Source organism: Lepidochelys olivacea (genome assembly GCF_965140295.1).
Source record: "Lepidochelys olivacea isolate rLepOli2 genome assembly, chromosome: 8".
In the NCBI taxonomy this organism is placed as follows: domain Eukaryota; kingdom Metazoa; phylum Chordata; order Testudines; family Cheloniidae; genus Lepidochelys; species Lepidochelys olivacea.
Genome location: NC_140418.1, coordinates 47,381,894 through 47,404,975, shown reverse-complemented (window position 1 = coordinate 47,404,975; position 23,082 = coordinate 47,381,894). Strand labels below are relative to the sequence as shown.

Here is a 23,082-nt window from a genome sequence, read left to right as displayed (position 1 = left end):
GGAGGTCCCAATATTGAGTTCTGCAGAGGGAGGTGAACCCAGGATTGTTGAACCTCTAAATCCACCAGAGTCTGCAGCATCTGTGTTTGCTGCTGGAGAAGCCCCATTATGTCCTGGTGTTTCTCCTCTCCATTCTTTCCTTCTCCAGGCTGTCTCCAATGTTCACCCCACAGGTCTTGTGCTCATGGTCCAATGCAGCCCTGGCTTGCAGGATCTCACTGAATAAGTCATCCCGAGTACTCTTCTTTCTCCCCCTTATCTGGCTCTGGTGTTCCACAGGTTTGGAGGAGGAGGCTCAAGGCCACAATGGCAGCAGCTGCAGATAAAACACACACAGGTACCGTCATCACTGTAGTCATGAAAGAAAGGAAAAGTTAAGAGGCAGAACTCACTCCCCTTGCTCCCCTAAAGTTTTAAGCACCACCTCCTCATTCACAATTCTGCTTGGGGTTACTTGTGCACAGCACCAGTCATGGTGAATACGGCCCACCAGGGGTTAGAGAAATGAGGAGGGAATTGCTCAGAGGCCTATAACTAGTACCATAAGGCAATGGCACCGAATATTGGCATTGGTGATTTTAGCTGATCTCACTCCTGAGGGTAGCAAAGGTGCGGAGAGTACAGCTGCTGCTCGTGTCCTGAAGCTACCTGGACCCATATGCTGCTACCTTCTATACTGCAATGGTGCCTGCTGAAGTTTTTGCTGACTGACATGGAGAAGTGTCCTACCACGGAGGAAGAAATTAAGCTGCCATCCCTAGAAACCTTTGGGAGAAGATTGCAGAGGACATCCATGGAAGTTTCATTAAAATCTCTCATGAGAATTCAAGGGACATCCCTGTGTCCATAAACAAACTGCTTCGCATGGTCCCCTGCATCCCGCCTCCCCGCACCTAACTCTAGAGGTGACTGAAAAGCAGTTAGCAACTCTACCTGTCTTGGTCATGCCACTCCCTCTTCTAGCACAAGTAAATTAATGAAGAGTCAAAAGCTGTGTCCTGCTATTTTCAGGGGCCAGGGGAGCCATCCCGGTAATGGAAAATGTATGTATACACTTACCTGTGGTTCTTTCCCCTGCATCGGGCTCAACTGTGCTTGACTGGTGGAGTCAAAAACAGGGCTGGCTTGCTGCGCAGCTTGATTCCCCAGTTGCCATTCTCCTCCTCCTTTTCCTCATCCACTTCATAGCTCATGACAAAGTCCTATGACTCAGGCTTCTTGGAGGTACCGAAGGTGTTGTGTGGAGTGGTGGTGGGATCTCTGCTGAGAACGGCATACAGCTCATTGTAAAAGCAGCAGGTCCATGGCTTGGCACTGGATCAATTGTTGGCCCTCCTGACCTTCTGGTACACCTATTGCAGCTCCTTGGCTTTCACGCGGCTCTGCTGCCAGTCCCTGCCATAGCCCTTTTCCTGCATCCCCCGAGCAACCTGCTTATGGAGGTCCACATTTCTGTAGCTAGTCCAGAGCTGTGCGTGCACAGCCTCTTCTCCCTACAGGTCCAGGAGATCCAGTATCATCTACTCCAGGCAGGAGCGTGGCTGGACCATGCAGTTGGCATGGTCGGCTGGGCAGCTGCACACAACAATGAAGAGTTGCTAGGTGTGCTCACCAAGCCGGGCAATCAGGAAAAGGAAATTGAGAAATTCACAGGGCTTTAAAGAGAGAGTAGCTGCTGGACTCCAGGACCCCTGGGCAGTGAAGTTCACAATGGTGACCAGAGCGGTCATCGTTGGGATCATGGGACAGCTGCTGGAGGACAGTTAGGGTCGACATAAGTAACGCACTGTCTACACTTGCGCTGTGTCTACTGTACATCAACCTTGGCTCAACGCTGCTCAGGGAGGTGGCGTTACTATGTCAGCATAATGGGCCACTTAATCATACACATATGCACAACTAGGTCGCCGGAAGGCAGCTTACAACAAACTAACTTTGTAGCATAGACCAGGCTTCAGCCTATATTCCTCCCACTACGTCCTACCTCAGATTGTGACAGGGAAGTTTATAAGTCACCTGAAAGAACACAGGACACAAAAGACTAGCTGAAACAGACATGGAGCATTCAACCTATACCAGGAACACTGGACACTCAAATGACTAGACTGAAGCATGGCATGAAACACTGGACGTGGCTTTCATGTCTTGCTTTCTTCACATTTAGACCAGTGTCTGAGGCCAGGATCACGAGAGAGATTGGTCAGTCACTTCCTACGCTGAAAGGTGCTAATGGCTAGTAAGTCTTATCCAAAAAACAAATCACAGACCTCGTTAAGCCAATGGGTGACAAGCACCCTCCTCCAGGATCAACAAAAGGAGCAAGTACAAACAGCCGGGGCAGTGGGGACCACCCCAAAGCAAGCAATAGGCCACGTGGCAGGTCAGAGCTAAGCTGTGCGGACTGATGGGTTTCCCCAGTTGCAAAAGCAGGGCTAGATCATCATTTACAGGCGGTGTGTGTTGGAGCAGGAAGTCTCTGCTCTGATAATTTCCTGTATCATTACCCTCCCCAGGACTCAGTTCTCCATCTGTACAATGAGATTACCAGCAGGGCCCTATCTCACCAGGATGTTGTGAGGACAAGAATATGAAAGATTGTGAGGTGCTCAGACACTCTGGTGACAGGGCCCAAGTACGTACTTGGGTCATGTCTACACTACAAAATTAAGTCGATCTAACTTACATCGGCATATAGCCGCCATCATAACTACACTGCTTGTGCGAGTTTACACTTTGCTCCTTGTGTTGATAGTGGATGTCCTCACCGGGAGCACCCGTATCTATTGTATTGTCAGTCTGGGGCACTGTGGGATGGCTCCTGAAAGCCAGTAACAGTTGACATAAGCAACACTGACACTGCGGCGACCTAACTACATTGACATTGACTCTGTGTCTCTTGTAGAGGTGGAGTTATTAAGTCAGCATAGCAGGGCAGTTACCTCAGCGGGAGCAACGTTTAAATGTCAGTACTTCCATAGTTAGGGCGACGCAAGCTGCCTTGTATTGCTCTAACTCTAGGGTAGACCAGGCCTTTGATGGACACAGGAGATGGTGTTGCAAGCGTGAGCCTGAGAAAAAACAAAGGCAGAGGGCTTCTTGGGCACAGAGATTGCTGGAGTGGGATCTCAGCAAGGAAACTGCATGGCATTGTTTGTTCTAACTATGTTCTGGGAAAGAAGACTGTGAATAAACTGCAAGAAAATACCTGACACGCATCACTGATTTCTCAGCCTAATGGAAACAACCCTGCAAGACCCTGAATTGTAGCAAACCACTCGAGCCAAAAGGGCAATACACTGGTCCTTGACACTCAGAATGCCACATATCTTACTCCTGGCAGCATGATGCCTGTCTATTCCACACATGCACAATGAGTGACCAGCTTGCTGCTGCTGCTAAGGTTGACTCAAGCATCCATAGTCAGGGGCGTTCTCCCATCCTCACAGCTCTCATGGGCAAAGCTGGCCACAACTTCCTGGCAGGCCTACAAACCTTACACCACCAGCCCCCTCCCCTACAAAAATACTACTGATTCCTGTGCCCATCCCCACAACCCAAATTTAACTGTTTTCCACTGTTAACCACCCCACTGCGTTAATGTGAATGAGCAACAGAAACACTGTCTCCAGCTATCCAACGACAGTAAAGGATTGCAGCAACTCAAACAACTCAGCGATGCAGACACCTTTCTGGTTTGTGCACAAATTTATCTAGCACCCTCCTGTACCGAGGGCTTTTAGACAGTTATTACTGGCACTGAGTAGCACCTGCAGGCCCTGAGAGCAGGGCCCCATCCTGCTAAGTATTCTGCACACATGCTGAGGGACAAGCCCAAGAGCTTACAGTCTACATAGACAGGGAAACAAGCACAGTGACTTGGCCAGGCTTGCACAGCAAATCAGTTGCAGAGCCAGGGACTGAACCCCAGTTTATTGACTCCCACTCCACTGCCTAGTCCGCTACACCACATTACTTCTCTTGTCTAACCGATATAATCACAAATCCTGAACGTGGCTTGACTCTGCAGCCTGGCAGACGGATTCCCTCCCTCCAAACACACACACACACTCTTCCTCCCCCCTCCTTCTACCTTCCAGTGTTACCCAGCACACAGCCTATTTCATGGGGTGGGGGCAGAGTCCCTGGATTTTGGACTTATATCTTTAAGGTGACTAATCACACAGCAGTAACAACAAAGAGGAAATACACCCACCAGGCTCAGCTTGTAAGCAATCTGTGGGCTGAAATTTGTTTGCTTGGAGCAAACACTCAATCATCACCGATCGCACACAAATTCATAAATATCAGTCTGTTCTCAAACAAGAAACCAGCTGAATTTCAGTCAAAAAATCATAGCCTACAAATAGCTCACCCCAGTTCTACTCTTCGTACGGTATTCTGCATCCGGTTCAACCCTCTGGTCCTGATTCCCCACTGCCCTGCGCCTGGTGTCGCCATTTACAGCCATGCCGAGTGGCTGCAAAATGCTGCTATGATCACACGGCCAGACTAGTAGTTATAATCAGTATTCGCAGGGTGCAGTTAAGGTGGAGAGCATATCCAAAGGAGCAGCTACTTGCTTCTGAGTCTAGTTCTACACAGGGCTTAACATCTGCCTAGTTCAGAGCAGCATCAGAGCTACGCTAACCCAGGCAGGATGATTACGGACCCAAAGGGCCAGCTGAGACTAGCTGGAGCACAGTAAAGCTTTAGCCACACCCTCTCTCGCCTCTATGATACCCCACTATGCTAGGGGTGGTGTTAGAGCCAGCTATGCTAAGTCTACACCAGCTACTGACTCTCCATGCCAAGGGAATCCCCGCCATGATGAGATCTGGTGACTTTGTGGCCCGTTTGTGGCACCAGAACAACATAAAGGGGCCAGATCACAGAAGGAATCTAACTTGTTAGAGTGTGACCTCCGGTTTGCAGTCCATTTGTGCAGGTGGGAAATAGAACGCAAGGTACAAGACAAAGGGCCTGGTTCTCTGCTATATGACCAGCGCCCATCAGTCTTAGCATCTGTGAAAGACCAGCCACAACCCTGCATGACAGATGAAGTTTACTCACTGCAATAGTTTGCACTGTATAAAGTAATGATTTACACTGATTTGAAAACAATATGTACACGTTGCATATTGTCCACCAGAAAATTCTGTTGACTATCTTGTGTCACACAACTATTAATCAGCTTACATAACACACTTCTTGTTAACCAATGAATCTTTCAATGCGCTCACCGATATCATTGTTAATCTGACATTAACATCAGTTTACAGAACTCGATTTATCAAGGAAGCAGTGAGTTTAATTGTTGCTTCAATCCATGTGTGCTCTGTGATTTGGAACCCTTTACTGACTCAAGATGGGTCATATATTTAGGGTGCATTTATAAATAGTTAGTAAAGGGTCAATAAATGATTGTCTCTCTCACCAACATAAGTTGGTCCAATAAAAGACATTACCTCACCCACTCTGTTCCCCTAATAAATGATTGACAGTGTAATAAGCAGTTAGATCAATTGTTACTAATTGTTAGAGTCCAGCAGCTCAACAGGTTGCTTTTATAAGCATCTATACCCCCCTCCTACTGATGTACTTGGGGAACCAGACTTGAAAAAAGCACCAGGCTAATGCTTGGCATAATATTTCTTTCTATTTTCCTGTACCTCAGCTCTCCTCTCTTCTGGGGTACAGACCAGGAGTTTGATACATATTACAAGATGGATTGATTTAAATCAAAGCTATTTTAATCACTGCTTTTAATCATGATTTAAATTAGCAAGTCGGAAAACGATTTAAATAATCAATTTTAATCTTGTTTTAATTTGTACTTAGTATTATTTTCCTAAAGAAAAGTCGATACTCACTGGTTGATAATCATTAAAAAACATTGATTTGCAACAAAATAAAGCTTTTACACTACATTTGGTACTTTTTGCTAACCAGGACACTATAGTATACCTATACACATTTATTTAATCAATGATACAACTTAACATACATTTTTTCAGATTAATAATTTTTATATTTTATGTTAGAAAATGGTGAATGATGCATTTCTTATTTACTAGATGATTGTTAATTTTTTACTTGGGATTTGTGTCAAGCCTTATTTGGATGGAAATTAGAATTCATTTAAAAAATGTCAAAACCAGCATTTTTAAGAGTTAGTTAAATAAAAAACACCATAAATGTGCTGGATACATCAGGAAAAAAGAGGTGATCAAAATATGTTTTACATTTAAAACTAACTGATTTAGTAAACAAAATAAGTATTATCTGTAGTTAGTGAATTGAACTAATGGTCTCTGGTCGCCATACCCTTTGAGATTTTAGAACTAGTAGATCTCATCCCTCATTCCTGGTTTTTATTCATAGATTGGAAGAAAAGGGAAGAAAAAAAAACAAGCTTTCCTGCTTTTTCAACTTTCAATCAGTGTCTTAACTTTGAATAAACTAGTCGTTGAATTGAACTGAACCAACTGAATAAACTGAAATGAACAAAATAATCTCTCTGCACCTGCAGCAAAGATTACTGCCGTCAAAAGCTGGTTTAGCACTTTTCCATAGATTCCAGTGCCAGAAGGGATCGTTTGGGATCACCTCATCTGACTGTAATCAAGTCACCCCTTTACCTTCTCTATCACTTGAGTCTATCACGATCAGGCAGGTTTTTTAATCCTTTAATCATTCTCACGGTTCTTCTCTGAACCCTCGCCAATTTATCAACATCCTTCTTCAACAAACTCTGGTTTCAGGTGCTTAGCCAGACTTCCACCAGTTCAGTGCTGTGACTTGCTTTAAAACTTCGGCAGGAAATGAGTACTGCTTAGCATTATTTTTATTTCACTTAAATGAAATTCATAGATTATTATAAATTTAGACCTTAACATAGACTGTCCGACTTTCAAATTTAATTTTAAGTAGGTTTATTTTTATTTTATTGTTTTATTAAGTAGGTTTGTTTTTATTGTTTATTTTTAAACAAAATTTAAATTTAAAAACTGATTTAAATAAAGTCCGATTTAAATTAAAAATTTGATTTTAAAAATATCATCAATTTTTCCATGCTGATGTATAATATCGCATTAAATATGTAACTGGAGAGTGGCTCAAAATCACTAAAGATAAACATTTACTCAATCTATATAAAGTTATGCATACATAACAGTTTGCTTATAACCCTTGAAACAATTATGAATATCATCAATAACAACTCTTGCATATTGACTATACTCCTTCAAGGGGGCTTCCCCCTCCCCAAGTTTTAGTATTTGTTACTATCATGAGTTAAAATGCAAAGTATAATCATGCACATACATACACCTCCCTGGGGCTCTTCTCTTCTCAGTTTTTGTGGAACAGAACCTAAACTCTCTCTAGGGGATGCCATCTCCTTAAAACTGGGAAACAAGCACTAGTCCCCCAGTCTCCTTCAAACTCCCCCTGAGTCTTTGCCACACCAGTCTGCAATCTGCATAGCCTACAGCCATTTTAGTCCTCTTTGTCTGCTTCTGCAAGGGGGGTGAAGGAGCAAGCAGCCTGCTATCTAAATTCCACAAAATGGGTAAAGTTGCTGGAATACAATCCCTATGGTACAGATATCTGGTCCTTGTAGTGCTCCCACCATAAATCTTCCACTCTAATCTGGCTCCCACTCTTCCTATTTATAAACTCTTCCCCTTCCCCGTGAGTTCCCATTGGTTCTACCAGAGAGCAATTCTGAGTGTGTCCTGCCAGGCTACATGCCCACAATGGAAATCACCTAAGTAGCTTCAGACAGCTCAGGAGTAGGCCTAGTGACTACCATGCCTCATTTGTGGAGGATTCTGGCCCACCCAGCAGAACTACCCCAGCCAGCCCTGGCAAATCAGAGTGCCCCAAAACAAAACCAAGAAACTACGTCTCCTCCCCCTGATTCTTCACTTGTTTCCACCACTAAATGTTGCAATGCAAACATGTGTTTACACTTACAACCACCTGTTCACGCCTATAACATCTATGAATCATTAACCCTTTATAAACTGTTTTATAAATGTACCCTTATTTGCGAAGTGTGAGCCCCAAGCAGTATGCGTCCGTTACAGAATTGCATCCCATTCCCGCTTCTTTTTGATGCATGTTATTGTTCATGCACTATAAGAGGAAAACATGTACTGAACATTTATGAACCCAGGCTTATCAGGGAGAAATAAATCAAACCCAGAGCAACGGGAGATTTAAACCCAATGCTGCAAAAGCTTGTTTCTTTCCAAAACTTGCATGCTGGCACCCGAGTTACACTGTGACAAACCTCAACTTGCAAGGTTTCCAGGACTGCTACAGGAAGACAGAGACAAGCCATGCTGTTGCAAAGCCCCAGAGAAAACAATGGAGCATTGCTATTTGTAAAGACTCCAGGCAGCCCTTGTGTCTCATCAGCCCCTCTCCTGGCAGAGTCGGATTCAAGGCAATGCATATGGCCTGCTCGCTCGGCTTGACAGTGTCAGGTCAGCACCGTTCAGCTTTACATTTTAAGAAAGGGTGAGGCGGGGACTTACGGAAAGGAGAAAAGGAGCCCGTCGCCGTGCACTGGGGGACCTGCATCTCTGAGCTGTGTCCCTGGCCTCCAGCTCACTAGCCTGGGAAGGGTGCTCCGGTCACCCTGACAAAGGAGGCTCTCAGGGGAGGAGGGAACGGGAAGCCTGCTTGCACATTATAACCTGCTTCCTGACAATCTTCCCCGAGTTACAAATTTACCTCCCAGACCTTGACCTGGGCTGGGTTTTTGGCGCATTTTTTTTTTTTTTTTGCGCGCATGGGCACGTTTGCTTTTTTGGCTCCTCTCTCTTTTGTGTTGCAACACAGTGCCAACAGCATGGCCAGACAAACCAGCCAGGGCTGCGATCTTCTCAGCCGGGGCAGGGGGGGAGGAGTGGTTTTAAAATCTGTGTCATCAAGGGGGGCAGTTTGCTATTTGAAGGCAGGGTCTGTTTCTAACCATGCCTGCAGCCCCCTTCCAATCTCAGCTTCCCCCGGCGAGATAACAGCTGGCCTTTGAACCTTTAGCACAGGTCCATAAACTATCCAGTCACATTTCTTCTTTTTTGACTGCTTCGTCTCTCTGGCTCTCTACAGAAAGCTAACTAATGCACATTTGATCTCTTGCTGTTAATTCCTAGGACAGACAAAGCACATGTACTTTTTACCTTGCTATCGCTACCAGAGGTCAACACCGTACCTCCACCCAGAGTCGACCTTGACTAGCTACATCAAGGTAAAGCACTACAGAGCCTTGCCTCCCCTGGGATTTGCAGCTGACACGTGCTATTGCCTTATTTTGGCAGCGAAGGCCTAGCCCCTGCCTTTGGGTATGTTGACCTTGCAACTGGGGGGTGTGATTGTAGCACACATAGTGGCAAGCGGCATACAATGCAAATGACTCTTCACAGCACCTTTCAGGACCTCCCAGAACTGTTGCATTGTTTGCCAGCTCTCTGTTTCTGGTCCACCTGCCCCAGAAAGCAAGAGGATACCCTGAGAATAGCACTCATAGGTTATTTGACTTTCATCTCTCTTCACTTTAGGTCAGCTCCAACCAAGTGAGATGGACAGTTGTGCTGTCAGTTCGGGATACTGACCCCTCTGTCCCTTTGGGCTGTTTCCCAGTGTGCCCTGTGGCCCCGCCTCACATACTCTTCCCCGGCTGACTCTTCGGTCAGGCCCAAAACAAAAGGGAAGCCAAACTAGTTACGAGTAACAAAAAGGTCCTGCTCCAGGCCTACCTGGCCAAGGCAGCTTTCACATTAGATGTCTCCAGTTAAGCTCTAGCCCCAGCTGGTCCTTCCTTGGAGGCACCTTCAAGGCAGTCTCTAGCTAAAGCTAGCTCAAGAGGTCTCCTCCCTCTCACCAAGCTGGGCTTGTTCTCTTATCTCCTCTCCCCAGACTTGACACCTACTGCAGTTATAGCAGGCAAGGGGGATTGTACCCAGGGGCTCTCCTTAACCCCTTCAGGCCCAGTGCAGGGCTGGTACCCCCCATCACATGTTGGCAGCCCCCTGTCCTTTTCTCATATATGGGACAGGGGGACCATTGTAAAGGTTTTCCTGTAGAGTGTAAAGATTTACAGTGTCACAGTGGGAATTATTTCAATAAACTATAATGTATGCTTCCTTAGTATAACTTATTGATCCCATTCTAAAAATGTGGCTGGGGAAAATGGGACACAAGCTACTAAAGAGAATTAATTTCTCACTGCAAATCAGACTTACAGTTGCCCTTCTGAGAGGAGCCCAGGAACACAATGTGTGAAAGGATAGAGACAATGAGATAGGATGAGATATAATAATCACATGTGATGGTAGATTTGAAGCAATGATCTATCTATTTAATCTAATAATGAAGAATTTGCTCCAGGTGTCCCTGGAATATGTTTGGCAGACACAAGATTTAGCAATACTTAAATTTCTAAGGAACCCTCAAATACTGCCGTGACAAGCACAGTGTCAGAACCTATAGAGAACAGAAATCATTTTATTCTTTTATGAACAAATGAGAGGCTATAAGCCTTTATAGACCAGGTGGCAATAAAACTTTACAATGCAAAACCATGGGGGAGTTTGTTAATCCGCTCCGATTGCCAGTTAGTTTCCCAGGTAGAATTTAAAATGTTGGTTTTGCTCTATAAAAAATTCTAAATGGCCTGGTATCACCCTATTTAACAGGCTGCCTCTCTCCCCATGCCATAGAGCTGCACACACAAGCAGAGGAGGCCATCTGAGTGACATTCCCCTGTTTATGTTTTGTTCACTACACGCACACAGAGAGGTTAGATGAAAACATCAAATACTGTTGCTAGAAGGCTGCAGTGTAACATCACTTTAGCATTCAGAGCAAGAACCCATGCATAGAGAGAGACAAAGTATGCTGATCCCTAAAACAGAGAGGTACAACTTACCCCACTTTGATCTGACTCTCATCACATGCTTCCCTACCAAGGCCCTGGCCTGCAAGCAGGACCAGGAAACCCTGTGAGAATTTAGTGATTGATCACTGTTTTCAATACACCACATGCAACAGAGGCAACTGCTCACAGGGCATTCACTGTGAGGGGCCCTTGGTTTAGGAATTCACCCCTCCTCTTGATCTGAAATAGCCTGAAACCACTGAACTTCAGGGCATGTTGGCAGCCCCATTTCCTTTCTCCTGGCATTTGAGGCAGAATGGGGTGCTGGTGTTATCATTTGATTACAGCTGGATTTCTACTGCAGGGAGAGGGAGTTTCATTGTACTCTGATTTGCTTGCATTTTAAACAAGAGATTTTGCATGGGCACTTTATTTGGATTTCTAAACAGAGAACAAAGAAGTAAAAAAGGGTTTACACCATTCCCTCCTCCCCCCAGCTATTTGCTGACATCACCTTTGATGCGGTTTTATACAGACATTTCCAAACAACTGGTTTGATTTGATTCTATTCTGGAGTTTTGAATGACTCAGCTTCTCATGATTTAAATACCTAATAAGGGGGAATTAAGCTAAGTTAATTAACACTGATGGGAAGAAGAAAAGGGAATTGTAATTTTATTCATTAAGGCCCAGATTTAGCAAAATGTTAAGCAAGTGCTTAGTTTAAGGACTTGCTTAAGTCCTAGTGACTTCAAACAGGACTAACATGCTTCTCTCCTGCTGGTAATAGCTTATCTAAAGTGATCACTCTCCTTACAATAAGAAAAGGAGTACTTGTGGCACCTTAGAGACTAACCAATTTATTTGAGCATGAGCTTTCGTGAGCTACAGCTCACTTCATCAGATGTATACGAAAGCTCATGCTCAAATAAGTTGGTTAGTCTCTAAGGTGCCACAAGTCCTCCTTTTCTTTTTGCGAATACAGACTAACACGGCTGTTACTCTGAAACCTATAACATGCTTCTGATTGCACCTAGGAACCTTATTCATAGACCAGTACCACATTGTGCTAGATGTTGTACAAATGTGCCTGGCTGAATCATGCCCTACATACTTTCCCTGTATCATACAGTGCACACTAGTTTGTTATTGTAAGATTGAACATTAACACTGAAATATTGGTTTTGACAGGTGATTTTTTTTGTCTGTCTTTAAGTTTAATTAAATATAAATAAGACAGACATTTACAAGCACTTTTCAAACAAAAATACACACAGAGACACACATTGATTTCTCTTGGGACTTTAAAAAACAGATTTCATCCAGTTCACGTGTCAGATGCTACCATGCCTGTGAACGATTTACAAATAGGATCAAAGATCAGTACTAATTTTAGTAGGCTCTTGGGCCATATGTCCCCTAGACTACTTTTGTTTTGATGAAACCTTGTGGCTCATGTTCCACAGATAAAAACAAACAGATGCACTGGATTCTGGGGGGCTGGGAGGGAAAGCTCACTAGTAGCAAGGAAGCTCCTGTACAGATTTGCAAGGATAGTGCACATCTGTATTGTTTGTGGAGCTATGAAAGAGGCAGGAATGCCAGAGTGAATCCACAAGGTAACACCATGGTTTATTTAGCCAGATAGATACAGATTGTAGCTCTCTCAAGTATTCCAACTCCTACACTGCCTGGTATATCCCATGGGGCCTCATATCACTGCACAAGGTATCTCCATCTCATTTTCTAGGTAAGGCTGTCACACAATTAGAGCTGCATGTTAAAAATCAGACATGAACCTTTTTTTAAAAAAATCATCATGTGACTATTTTGGAGTGGCACAGATCTGGTTAGGGAGCGGATTCAGATCTTTATCAGGCTCAGGTAGGAGTGAGAGAGATAAGCCTTGGGCCTGCTCTAAATTTACACCAGTTGTGTATGGGCCTGCATCTCATCACAGGGCAAACCCTTTTTATGTGACCCACCACCCCACAACAAAAGCAATTACACCTCATCCATCTCCCAGCCCCTGGCGGGGTTTCTGTGGTTCTTCCCACAGTTTGCCTCAGCAACTCTGTTCCCCCGATCACTCAAAGGCATACCTTTCTTAAACGTGCTATCTGGCCACAACAAGGACCTCTCTTTGGCCAGGCCTCAGGCTCCAGCCCGCTGGATCCCTCGTCTGCCTAGTACCTGTAACCATTGCTGCTTCTTTCCTGCAGGATCTGTAACAGGTCCTGCTGCTGCTCTAGCCTGGATCTGCAATAGCAGCTAGCCAACTGTACCTGCAGACTGAATATCTGCTCCACTGTCACCTTAATATTCTTGCCCCACATATTCCCTAGGATCCTGGGAACCTTGGGACCCTGAGTTTCCTCACCCTGGGGCCCTTGCTTTCTTCTCCCACTCTCCCCAATTGTTGGGCTCTCCTTTTAAAATTAGATTTTTTTTTGGCTCCTGTATTGTGCTCTTCAAACTTCAGAAGCTCTGCTACCCTCTGGCTAAAGGGGAGATCACCATGGCCCTAATAAATGGAGTTCCAGCCCCCTCTGCTACACTCTGGGTTTGCCCTACTACACCACCTCTCACATCTCCGTGCCGTGCTCTCCTCTGTTTGCATTCCTTGCCAGGCACTGTGTCTTCATGTGCTGCAGCTCCCCACACTTAAAACACATTACCCATGGGACAATACTTTGCTTGGCCCCGGGCTGTGTTTATCAGTCTTTTTAACCACCATAAAAGCCTCTAGCATCTCAGTGCAGGCATCCTTTGAGACTTGGCCTTCCTTGAGTGTCTCAGTACTCTGCACCTACCAGTAACCCTCCTTGTTTCTCTTACAACATGGGGAAATTGAACTTGCATGCCCCTCTTGTCCACAGTACCTGCATCACCTTGGGGGGGGGGTGTCATCTGACCCTTCCCCTCCAGAGGTACATAGATGCTTGTTGTGGCTGCCAGGCTCCCTGCCCAGTCTGCAATGGGTGTTCCTGGAGTCATCGCTACTGCTGCAACAGGAGTACAGCCTACTATTGTTGGGTAGCCTGCCAGGCCTCTTGTTGCCTTTCAGCCAGTACCTGCTGAGTTTCAGCAGAGCTGGGTGGCTGCTGCTGGGCTAGAAGATTTATCAATTTATCCAGTGTCTCCTTGTTTCAGTCTGAAGAGATCCCACTTCAGGTACCAAGTTTTGACTGGCAGGTGGCACTCACTTCCCAAGTGCCTCTTAGCAGCTGGGTGTGGCACTGCAAGCTTTTTCTCTGCTCCTGGCACCCTCTCTAATTGGCCAACCTTGCAAGACAGGTCTTCCGTGGCTCAGCTCTCTCGCCAAGTTATACAGTCAAAATGGACCCCTTCCAGAGCAGCAAAGAGTTCATGAATCTCTCTGCCCTCACCAGGGTCTTCAACCCCATCTCTGGGGCCTTTAAATCCATCCTTTTACTCAGGTACCTGAGGCCAGAGCAGAACCCCCTTCTTCACCCCCCTGATCACAGCTCAGTACTGATCTGCTCAACCCCTGCTGCACCTTTTATCTGAGCCTGCTGGACTCTGATTGGCTGCTTCTATACATCCTTTCTAGGCAAGCCTGGAGGACCCACCTTCACTGCTCCTTCCTGGTGCGGAGTATAGTAGGACCTCAGGCCTTCCAGCAATGGGGCCTCAAAAGGCCAGGTATACCCTATTACACACAATCTTCTTTTTCTGAGTATAAAATGTTCAAGCTTGGAGAGACACGCTATTCATTGTTAGTTTTGTTATGCAAGATTCAGGGTAGCAGGAGCTCTGCAAGCAGCGCAGTAGTTTACGCTCTGCCTCAGTCTCTGACAGGAGTCAGTTTCTGAGGCAGAATTGTTCCCTTGGAACTTCACATTGGTGAAGAGCTGAGATCCTGAAAAAAGGGATTGCTTCTGTGCTGTTTGTGACCATTTCTGTTCCAGGACTGATGCATGTGTTGAAAAAAAATAAGTTACCCCATAGATGCTTGCTCCTGCTCTCCAGAGAGACAATATTATAAAGGGACACTCTCAATTTACTGAATTGGGAGCCAGAATTCAGCCCTGTGCTAGTGTGGAGAAAGAGTAAGGGAAAGTGACCACAGACAAAAGAAACTGACCAACTTAGTTCACCATCACAGCTAAAACAAAATGCAACAAGTAAACAACATCAAAGATAAAAAGTTAATTCAGTTCTTACAGAGCACAAGGTGCTCATAACACAGAGAGAGACCTTGTTTTGAAATACTGTATTATTTTTATCATATTGACAGTGAGACAGATTCTCAGCTGGTGTGATACCACTGAAGTCAATGGGGTTCTGCCGATTTTCACTGCTGGTAGATCTGACACAGGACTTTCGAATTAGACTTTATCTTTTGTCATTTTGGCCAGGATGGGAAAGTTTAGGGCCCATGCCCTAATATGACTCAGCAGATTAAGAGATCCAGAGATTTTGTGTGGGTCTGGCAGCATCTGAAACAATCTTATCATCTTCTAGCAGAGCTCCTTCTGAACTGAATGCTACCAGACTGAATCAATGCTGCTTGTGGGCTAAGAAAAAGAGTGATCTGTGTTTGATCTGTGGTTGAAGCATTTACCTGACTGCAGTGAGCAAGACACTATAGCTACTCTACAATGAACTCATGAAAAAGTTATCTGGAAGCCTTAAAAAAAAGTCAGACATTTTTAGTTTTTTGGAATGTGGTAATTTTTTTTGTATGTTCAAAATGTGCATTCATTTTTAAAACATGAAAAGCTGGGTAATTATATTAATAAAGTGGTGCAGGAAAAACATGGATTTATTTATGTATTCACCCCTCCTTTCCTGGTGCATGAACTGGAGTAAAGACAACATTCCACACAAACTAAACTCAATGCTAGGAAAAAAGCAGCCACTCCTTCAAATACAATAGGGCGAAAATGGACCCAAAAGAAGAGCTGATGGAGAAAAGGAGGTCAAATGGTCAAAGGTGCACTGATCCCACGAGTAAAACCCTGCCTTCTCCATGCAGCCACACAGGCTCTGACCAACATCTTCAAGCAAATGACAGACTATTAAATATGATTAGAATACAATTCTATGCACCAAAAATATTCCATTAAAAGACTGTTTTAAAGTAAAACATTCAAAAGTCAGGAAAGACTTAGAATTGCCCCCTTGTTTCCCTGCACTGGGGTAAGATTCTGTTTTTACTGGGAGTAAGAGAGTTAGACCATAGGGTGCAGTACTGGTTCCATTGAAATGGGAATTTTACCACTGACTTCCGTGGAGCCAGGATGTCACCACTGGGCTTTAATAACATTTTCACATGTTCTCTTTTTTCACAGCCCCCTGCCTCATTTGGTGCACAAGTTGGATGGTGGTCACCAACTGAGCAAGAGGGTGCAGTGACTGCACCAGATCCTCAGCAAGTATAAATCACCATTGCTCCTTCACCCCATGCTCATAGCCAACCCTCATCAATGGTCAATTACCTCCCTGCTCCACCAACAACCTGATTTGGTGCATGAAGTTCTCCTGCAGTTTTACAAACCCAAAAGGCTGGGATAGTAGCCAAAATCTTGGGCTGTTTGAATCAAATATGCAAGTGCTTTAATAATAATTCAAACATCTTAAAGCAATTTACAAAGGATGTCAGTATCACTGAGCCCATTTTACAGATGGGGAAACTGAGGCACAAAGTTGATGTGTTTTGCCAAAGGTCACCCAGGAGCACAGCCAGGAGTAGAACCTAGATCTGTTTAGTCCCAGGTTAGCGCGCAAGACACTAGTCAATACTGCCTATAAACACTAGCTATGATATTGCCAGCACTTTGAGGGTGGTAGGCATGACAGTCAGAGTGGCTGAAGGCAGTGGGTTTGGGGCTAGGGATACCACAATTTACTCCTTGTTCTCCAACAAAGAGCTACTTCATCACAACATTGCTTCATCACATCTTGGCACCAATGTGCTTTCGTGCTATCGCCACATTGAGAGGCTCAGAATAAATCAAAGACCCTTTGCCTTGTGAACTGGGACAGCAGGACATGGGCCGGCTCTGTGGAAATTAGGTCTGTCGCACAACTGGAAATCCTGCCTCAAGAACAGGAAAGAACAACCAGCTGCTGGCTGCTTCCTGGAGAGGATAGGAAAGGATCATGGGCAAGAGGGCCAAAGCTCTTAGACGGCAAGTGTGAAACGGCCTCATTGAAATCAACAGACACTTTGCCATTGAATTCAATGGGGCCAGGACTTCACCCTGACTGGTAAAGGTGTTGGAAAATCAGCACATCTTGAGGCACCTGGATTGAGATTTTAATGTTGAAAACAAAGGCCCTGCTCAGACTCCTGGCCCAGGCTATGCAGGGCAGACTAGATGATCAGAGCCCTCCCTTCTGGGCTTGGAATTGATGAAAAAACCTCACCTGGCTTCAGACTTCATTGCAAAAAAAAATGTTTGCATGGTTTTGAATAACTGCAGGCCTTGGAAGCAATTTCCCATCCCAGCTTTGAGGGTTGTTTTGTTTTGTTCCGGCTCCCTGTTGCAGCCTCTGGTTCCCTAATAGTTTCTGTGCAGGCAGATGCGGCTGCACTGATGTTAAAAGCCGCCACATGTCAAGCTGCTCCTGTTTCAAAATGATGCTTTCATCTGAGGAGGGGGAATCTGAATGCACTGCATCCCTAAAGGTCACTTTGGTGGGTGAAGAGGAGGAAATTGGTTGGCATGGTAACCAGAGAGCTTGAGTGTCCAGCCACTTCTCACCAAGGTGAAAATCCATCTGCCCTTGGCAAAGAGACAGAGCAAGATAGCTTCAATAGGCCAGGCTTGATGAGGGCCTAATCAGCTGGGTGAGAGCTGCAGCCAGCAGTTACTTACAGCACCGGCTAGCAGCGGTCTGCCCATTGTCCATTAGGTTTGTCAAATTAAAGCAATGCGAGACTCAAGAGCTGTGTTTGCTAAGGGCCCATGTAAGCCTTTATTTTGGTCCCAGTTTGATTCACTTTGCATTTGCATCCTCCGAGAGTCGCATCAAGTTCAAGGCTGATGGGGGAGATGATTGTGTTCTATAAAAACATTGGGGGTAGACACAGGGAGGGTGAAGAGCTATCGAAGCTGAAGGACAATGTTGGCACAAGAACAAATGGATATAAACTGGCCATGAGCAAATTCAGGCTGGGAATTAGAAGAAGGTTTCTCACCAGAAGGGGGTGGGGGGCAAATAGCTGAATTAGTTTTGAGAGAGAGCTGGACAGATTTATAAGTGGGATTGTACAATGGGGTTGCTTGTGATGGTAGGGGAGCAGGGCTCAGCAGCCCTGGGGGTCCCTTACAGTTTGTCTTATGTTCCTAAAAGCTCATGCTTCAGGGCTTCAGCCAGTCAACTGTAGGGGGCAGGAAAGGTTCCCCCCCACCAAAGTATTCTGGGTTGGGATTTTTGGTCTCTTTCCTCTGAAGCCTCAGGGCTGGCCTCAGCTGGAGATGGGACATAATGCAGGGTAGGCCAGGGCTCTGAAGTGGCACTGAGCATCTTGGCTGGCTGGTTCTTGCTCATGTGTTCAGGGTCTAACTGATCACCATGTGTGGGGGCGGGAAGGAATTGTCCCCCAGGTCAGATTGGCAGTGACCATGGGGGTTTTCACCTTCCTTTGCAGCATGTGGGTGCAGGTCACTTGCTGGGATTATCTGGATCTATCTCATTTAATCATTTCCCTGTACTTTGTGGGGGGCCTCGGGCCCTGATACACCTGGGTCCTGACATACTATCAACAGCCATGTCCCGCAATTGCCCTTCAGTTGGACAGTTCACTTTAAGAGGCTAAACTGGCTGTTTCCAGCAACTTCAGGTAGACTTTTTTCTCAGGATCTTAAGTGTTGTCACAGCTACTCTTCTGGCAGAAACCAAGTTTGCTTAGTCTCTCCCCAAAGTCCATATACTACCTGGCTCCTTCTGGCCCCATCCAGACAATGATGAGAAAGAAATGACTTCCCCCATCTTCCGTTGCTGCATACAACTTGTTCTTTAACAGAAGGGCCTACTCTCTACTGGGTCTAACAGCCTCTTCTAGTCCAGGTAGTTGTAGTTTCCTTCAGTTTATGCCACACTGCATCCTAGTTCTCAGGCTTCTAAAGACAATCTCCATGACTAGAGGCCTGCACTTCTGAGATGTCTTTTTACACCTGGCGTTTGCTGAGCTATTTCCTGTTTCCCTCTGCCAGGCTGTGTGCAAGGGCGCACACTCTCAATCACACACGCGTGCCGATGAAATTGAGCCTGCAAAGTCCTGGGTGCCAGCAGATGAGTAAACTGCCAGGAGAGTGCCCCCACGGCAGTATCAGAGGAATGCAAGGAGCAAATGAGTCACTGGCCATTTCACACTCCCTCGTTGATTGCATAATGGCTGCTTATGGGAGACATGGAGGCAGGTGCTGCTTGCCCACATTAAAATGCAAATGGCTGTTGCCATTCTCCAGGAGCAGCTTCCCCTGAAGCAGGAAAGCAGTTGGAATAACCTGGCAGTGGAGATGCCTTCAGGTGTCTGCTTCCTATTTCAGGTGGCAGTGTGGCTATTAGATAGAATCACTGCGCTGCCCTGGCTAGTCCCGTTACAGAGCTATCCTAGCCACCTCCCCATAACCAGCAGGGAAGGTGCTTTCTCTATGCCATTGCTATATTGGAGCCATGCATGAACTCCACTTGCCTAACCTTAACTCTGCCTTTCATTGTAGATTTCACATAGCTGCATTCCTGTACCAATAAGCACCACTGGGTTTTAAAAAACAGGGCCAAATCCAAGCCTCAGTTACGCTTGTCCAACCACCACTGATTTCTCGAGGGTATGAATAGAGGCTAAATGCCAGGAGAGGTAGGGGCCTGACTATGCAAATGAGATGATGTCAGGTTAATATGGGAATAACAACACTCGTGATGCATTACACCTCTGAGCATGCCCAGTGTGAGCTAGATGTTTCCAGGCACCTGCTCGGTCTCAGATTGCGCTGAGAGCTCATGCACGTCATAAAAGAGCTCTGCTATCTACAGCTGCATTTCTGTTCTGTGGTCTCAGCTAGCATGTCGGCCTTCAGAGCACCGCGTCCACTGGTTGCCCTGTTTTTCCCATTACAGTTTCTATTGGCTACCGAACATGCAGTAACTTTAATGAGAGAGAGAAGATGGGTGAGGTAATATCTTTTGTTGGACCAACTTCTGTCGGTGAGTGGGACAAGCTTAGGAGCTTCCCAGAGCTCTTCTTCAGGTTTGGAAGAAGGTAACCAGAGTGTCACAGCTAAATACAAGGAAGTACAGATCATAGGTACCGGCTTCCTCCAGGCCCAGGAGCTACTCAACCACCTACTCCGCCCCAGGCCCCGCCCCCACCCCATCCTGCCTCTTCCTGTCCCTGCTCCGTCCCAGCCCTGCCCCCACCCCACCTCTTACCCCAAACCCCACCCCTGCCCTGCCTCTTCCTGCCCAGTTCCGCCCCCACCCCTGAGTGCACCCCATCCCCCTCCTGCCCCTCCCTCAGTGCCTCCTGCACGCTGTGAAACAGCTGATTGTGGTGTGCAGGAGGCGCTGGGAGGGAGTTGATTGGACGGGGCAGCAGGCAGGCAGGAGGCGCTGTAGGTGAGGGGGAAGCTGGCTGCCAGGGGTGCTGAACACCTGCTAATTTTTTCCATGGGTGCTCCAGCACTTTCTAAAACCAGGGCTATTTCAGGTATGTCATGTTGGGCACCCTAAATCACTAATCACTTTTGAAACTTTAGGCCAAGGAACACAGAGTCCGGTCAATCAGGGAGGGCCACATTTTGTGTGCATCCCCCGGGCAGCATTATGTGCACATTGGGACAACCAGGGCCCCCAACATCTCTCCATGGAAGGCTTTGTGGGAAGGCTTTTTGTTCCCATCTACTGTTTGATTACAGGGGCACGCACCAGGAGCAGTCCGGGCAGCTCAGCCAATTTCGGCAAGGTGGAAAAGTGTTAAGTTATGTGAGAAAGACCGACAAAAATCCTCGTCGGCTGTTTGCAGCTCGACAGCAGGAGCGCCGCAAAAAGGCATGTGTGCCTCCCAGTTGATGTGACTTTCACAATGTCCAGCGGTCACGGCACATAGCAGAGCACCAGTTCTACAGTGAGATGGTTGGCAGATAACGGATCCCTCCCAAAGAAATGCCACCAGCCCAGAAAGATTTTGGAAAGTTGTAACAGAAATAGAACAATTCACACCCATGCCACTTCCTCCAGCAGAGGGAGTCTGATGTCCCCATTGGGGCATGGCCATCTGATAATAAACAACAACTATTTTAGTTTATATGGAGTCCTTTTAGGTCATTTTACCACAGCCATATATTGTGGTTCTGACACTAACTAAGAGATGGATACAGAGCAATAATAAATCTGGGCAGAAATCTGGTACAGAAAGGGAGGCAGCTCCAGTTTTAAAAATTATTATTTGCATTACAGAAGTACCCTGAGATTGGAGCCCCATCGCGCTAGGCGCTGTACAGACAGATAGGAAGGGAGAATACCTGCTCCAAAATATTTACAGCCTAAATAGACAAGACAAACAAAGGGTGGAAAGGAAAGAAGGATCATTAGCCTCACTGTACAGCTTGGGGGACTGAGGGAGGGACAGCTTGAGTGACTTGCTCAGAGCCCCACAGGGGCAGAGCTAGGACCTGAACCTAGATCTTTTGAGTACCAGGCCCCCTTTGAATGGCACCTCCTATGCAGAACAGCAACGGGACCTACCCCTTCTGCCCCAGATGCTGCCATTGCAAACCCCAGGCATTTCCCGCCTTTGGCCCAGTATACCTTCTAGTGACAGTGACTTGGAAAAGGTCCATTGGGGTCCTTGTGCGGCAGACCACCTACCTCCAGCAACGCTGGTGACAGAAAGTGCTTCACCCCAGCGCTCTGCTTCCAGCATTGATCCGCCCGCAGAACACCAGGACCTCAGCCCTGACCTGCACAGCTCTCCTCTGAAGCCGATCAAGCAACCACCCCGGCCTCCGCACTCATGGCCACTCCCAACAAAGCCATGGGAGTAGCGCTCACAGGAATGGTGGGTGGTGGAGGCAGTGTGCATAGCAGCTGGCCAACACACCCACCAAGCACTGCTTCACTCTGCCGGAGCCTCCCTCGCCTCAAGTCATCGGTCACAACTGTGACACACACGAACATACGAGCTCAGACCCACAAGGAAACGGTGCTGGCTGATGGCATAAAATGCTCACCTTTAATTACATCTCTGCAGGCTCCATCCCTTCCCTGGCAAAATCCACGCACACAGCATTTCCAGTGGGCATCGCATGCCTGGCGCAGAGGGGATGGCCGCCGTCCTGGCCGCCACATCAGGGACTGACCCAGTGACAACCTGAGCTACTACGACTTGAGCTAAAGAGTCCAGGTCCCTTAACTGAGGCTGTAACAGTGTCATCTCCTCTGCAGCTCTGGCCCAGAGGGGGTCCTAAAACACACACTCAGCCACGGGTTACCCAGGCAGTATTCATAAATGGTCTCGGCTTCTGGTGCCATAGCTTCTCTTCCTGACTTGCTGACAGGCCTGTGGTTACCTCTTCATATACAATCTGGTAAAGGCTTCCCCCTTTCTTTCACAAATCTCATGCAGAACACAGCAGGCCCATATTATGCTACCCACATTGCTGGCTGAACCATGTGGTTTTAGCCCTCCAAAGGCATCCCTGATGGCCAGCCTGGGCCTGCTGGGTCTGTAACTGAGCTACCATGTGGCAGGGCCTGTGTAGGAGGGTGCTGGCTTACCCAGCCATGGGAGCAGTGTCTGCTTCATTATCAATGAGTGACGAGGCAGGCAAAGTTGTAGGAAAGAGATCTTTACTGCTCATGTACAGAGACCACTGTTACTGTTTCTGTAAGGTAGCAGCCTGGCCCGGCTTGCACTTTGAACCCCTGATGTCTCACCAACCTAGTTCCCTCCTGATGTCTGACCCTCTTTCTTCACTTCCACTCATCCTGCTACAACAGCTGGGAAGGGTGTCAGAGAATCATTGTGGGGATGGATGCTCCATTAACATCTTGGTTGTGGGGTGGGAGCAGCAAGGCTGGCTCCTAACAAGTCCAGAGCTCCTAACAAGTCCAGAGCTTGTAAAAATGCCCTCTGGGCAGGGGCAGACAATGTGGAAACTAGGCCCCAGCCCTGTCAACCTTGCAGCTGTCACTGGCGTGAAGCAGCAAGCCTGGCT

General features: G+C 46.6%; 1 protein-coding gene across 3 annotated transcripts in view; it reads right to left on the bottom strand.

The window, feature by feature from the left end:
* Positions 1–8,702, bottom strand: part of RXRG (retinoid X receptor gamma) — a 116,266-nt gene extending 107,564 nt beyond the window's left edge. Inside the window, exon 1 of one of the 3 annotated variants that reach the window (XM_084636412.1) lies at positions 8,544–8,702. In XM_084636412.1, coding sequence (XP_084492538.1) covers positions 8,544–8,589 — 46 coding nt within the window. In that variant the 5' untranslated portion in view covers positions 8,590–8,702. Of the gene's footprint in view, positions 1–4,372; positions 4,392–7,323; positions 7,596–8,543 lie in introns of those variants that run through there. The other 2 variants (XM_084636410.1, XM_084636414.1) reach the window with 2 other exon arrangements.
* Between the last annotated feature and the right edge of the window lie 14,380 nt (positions 8,703–23,082).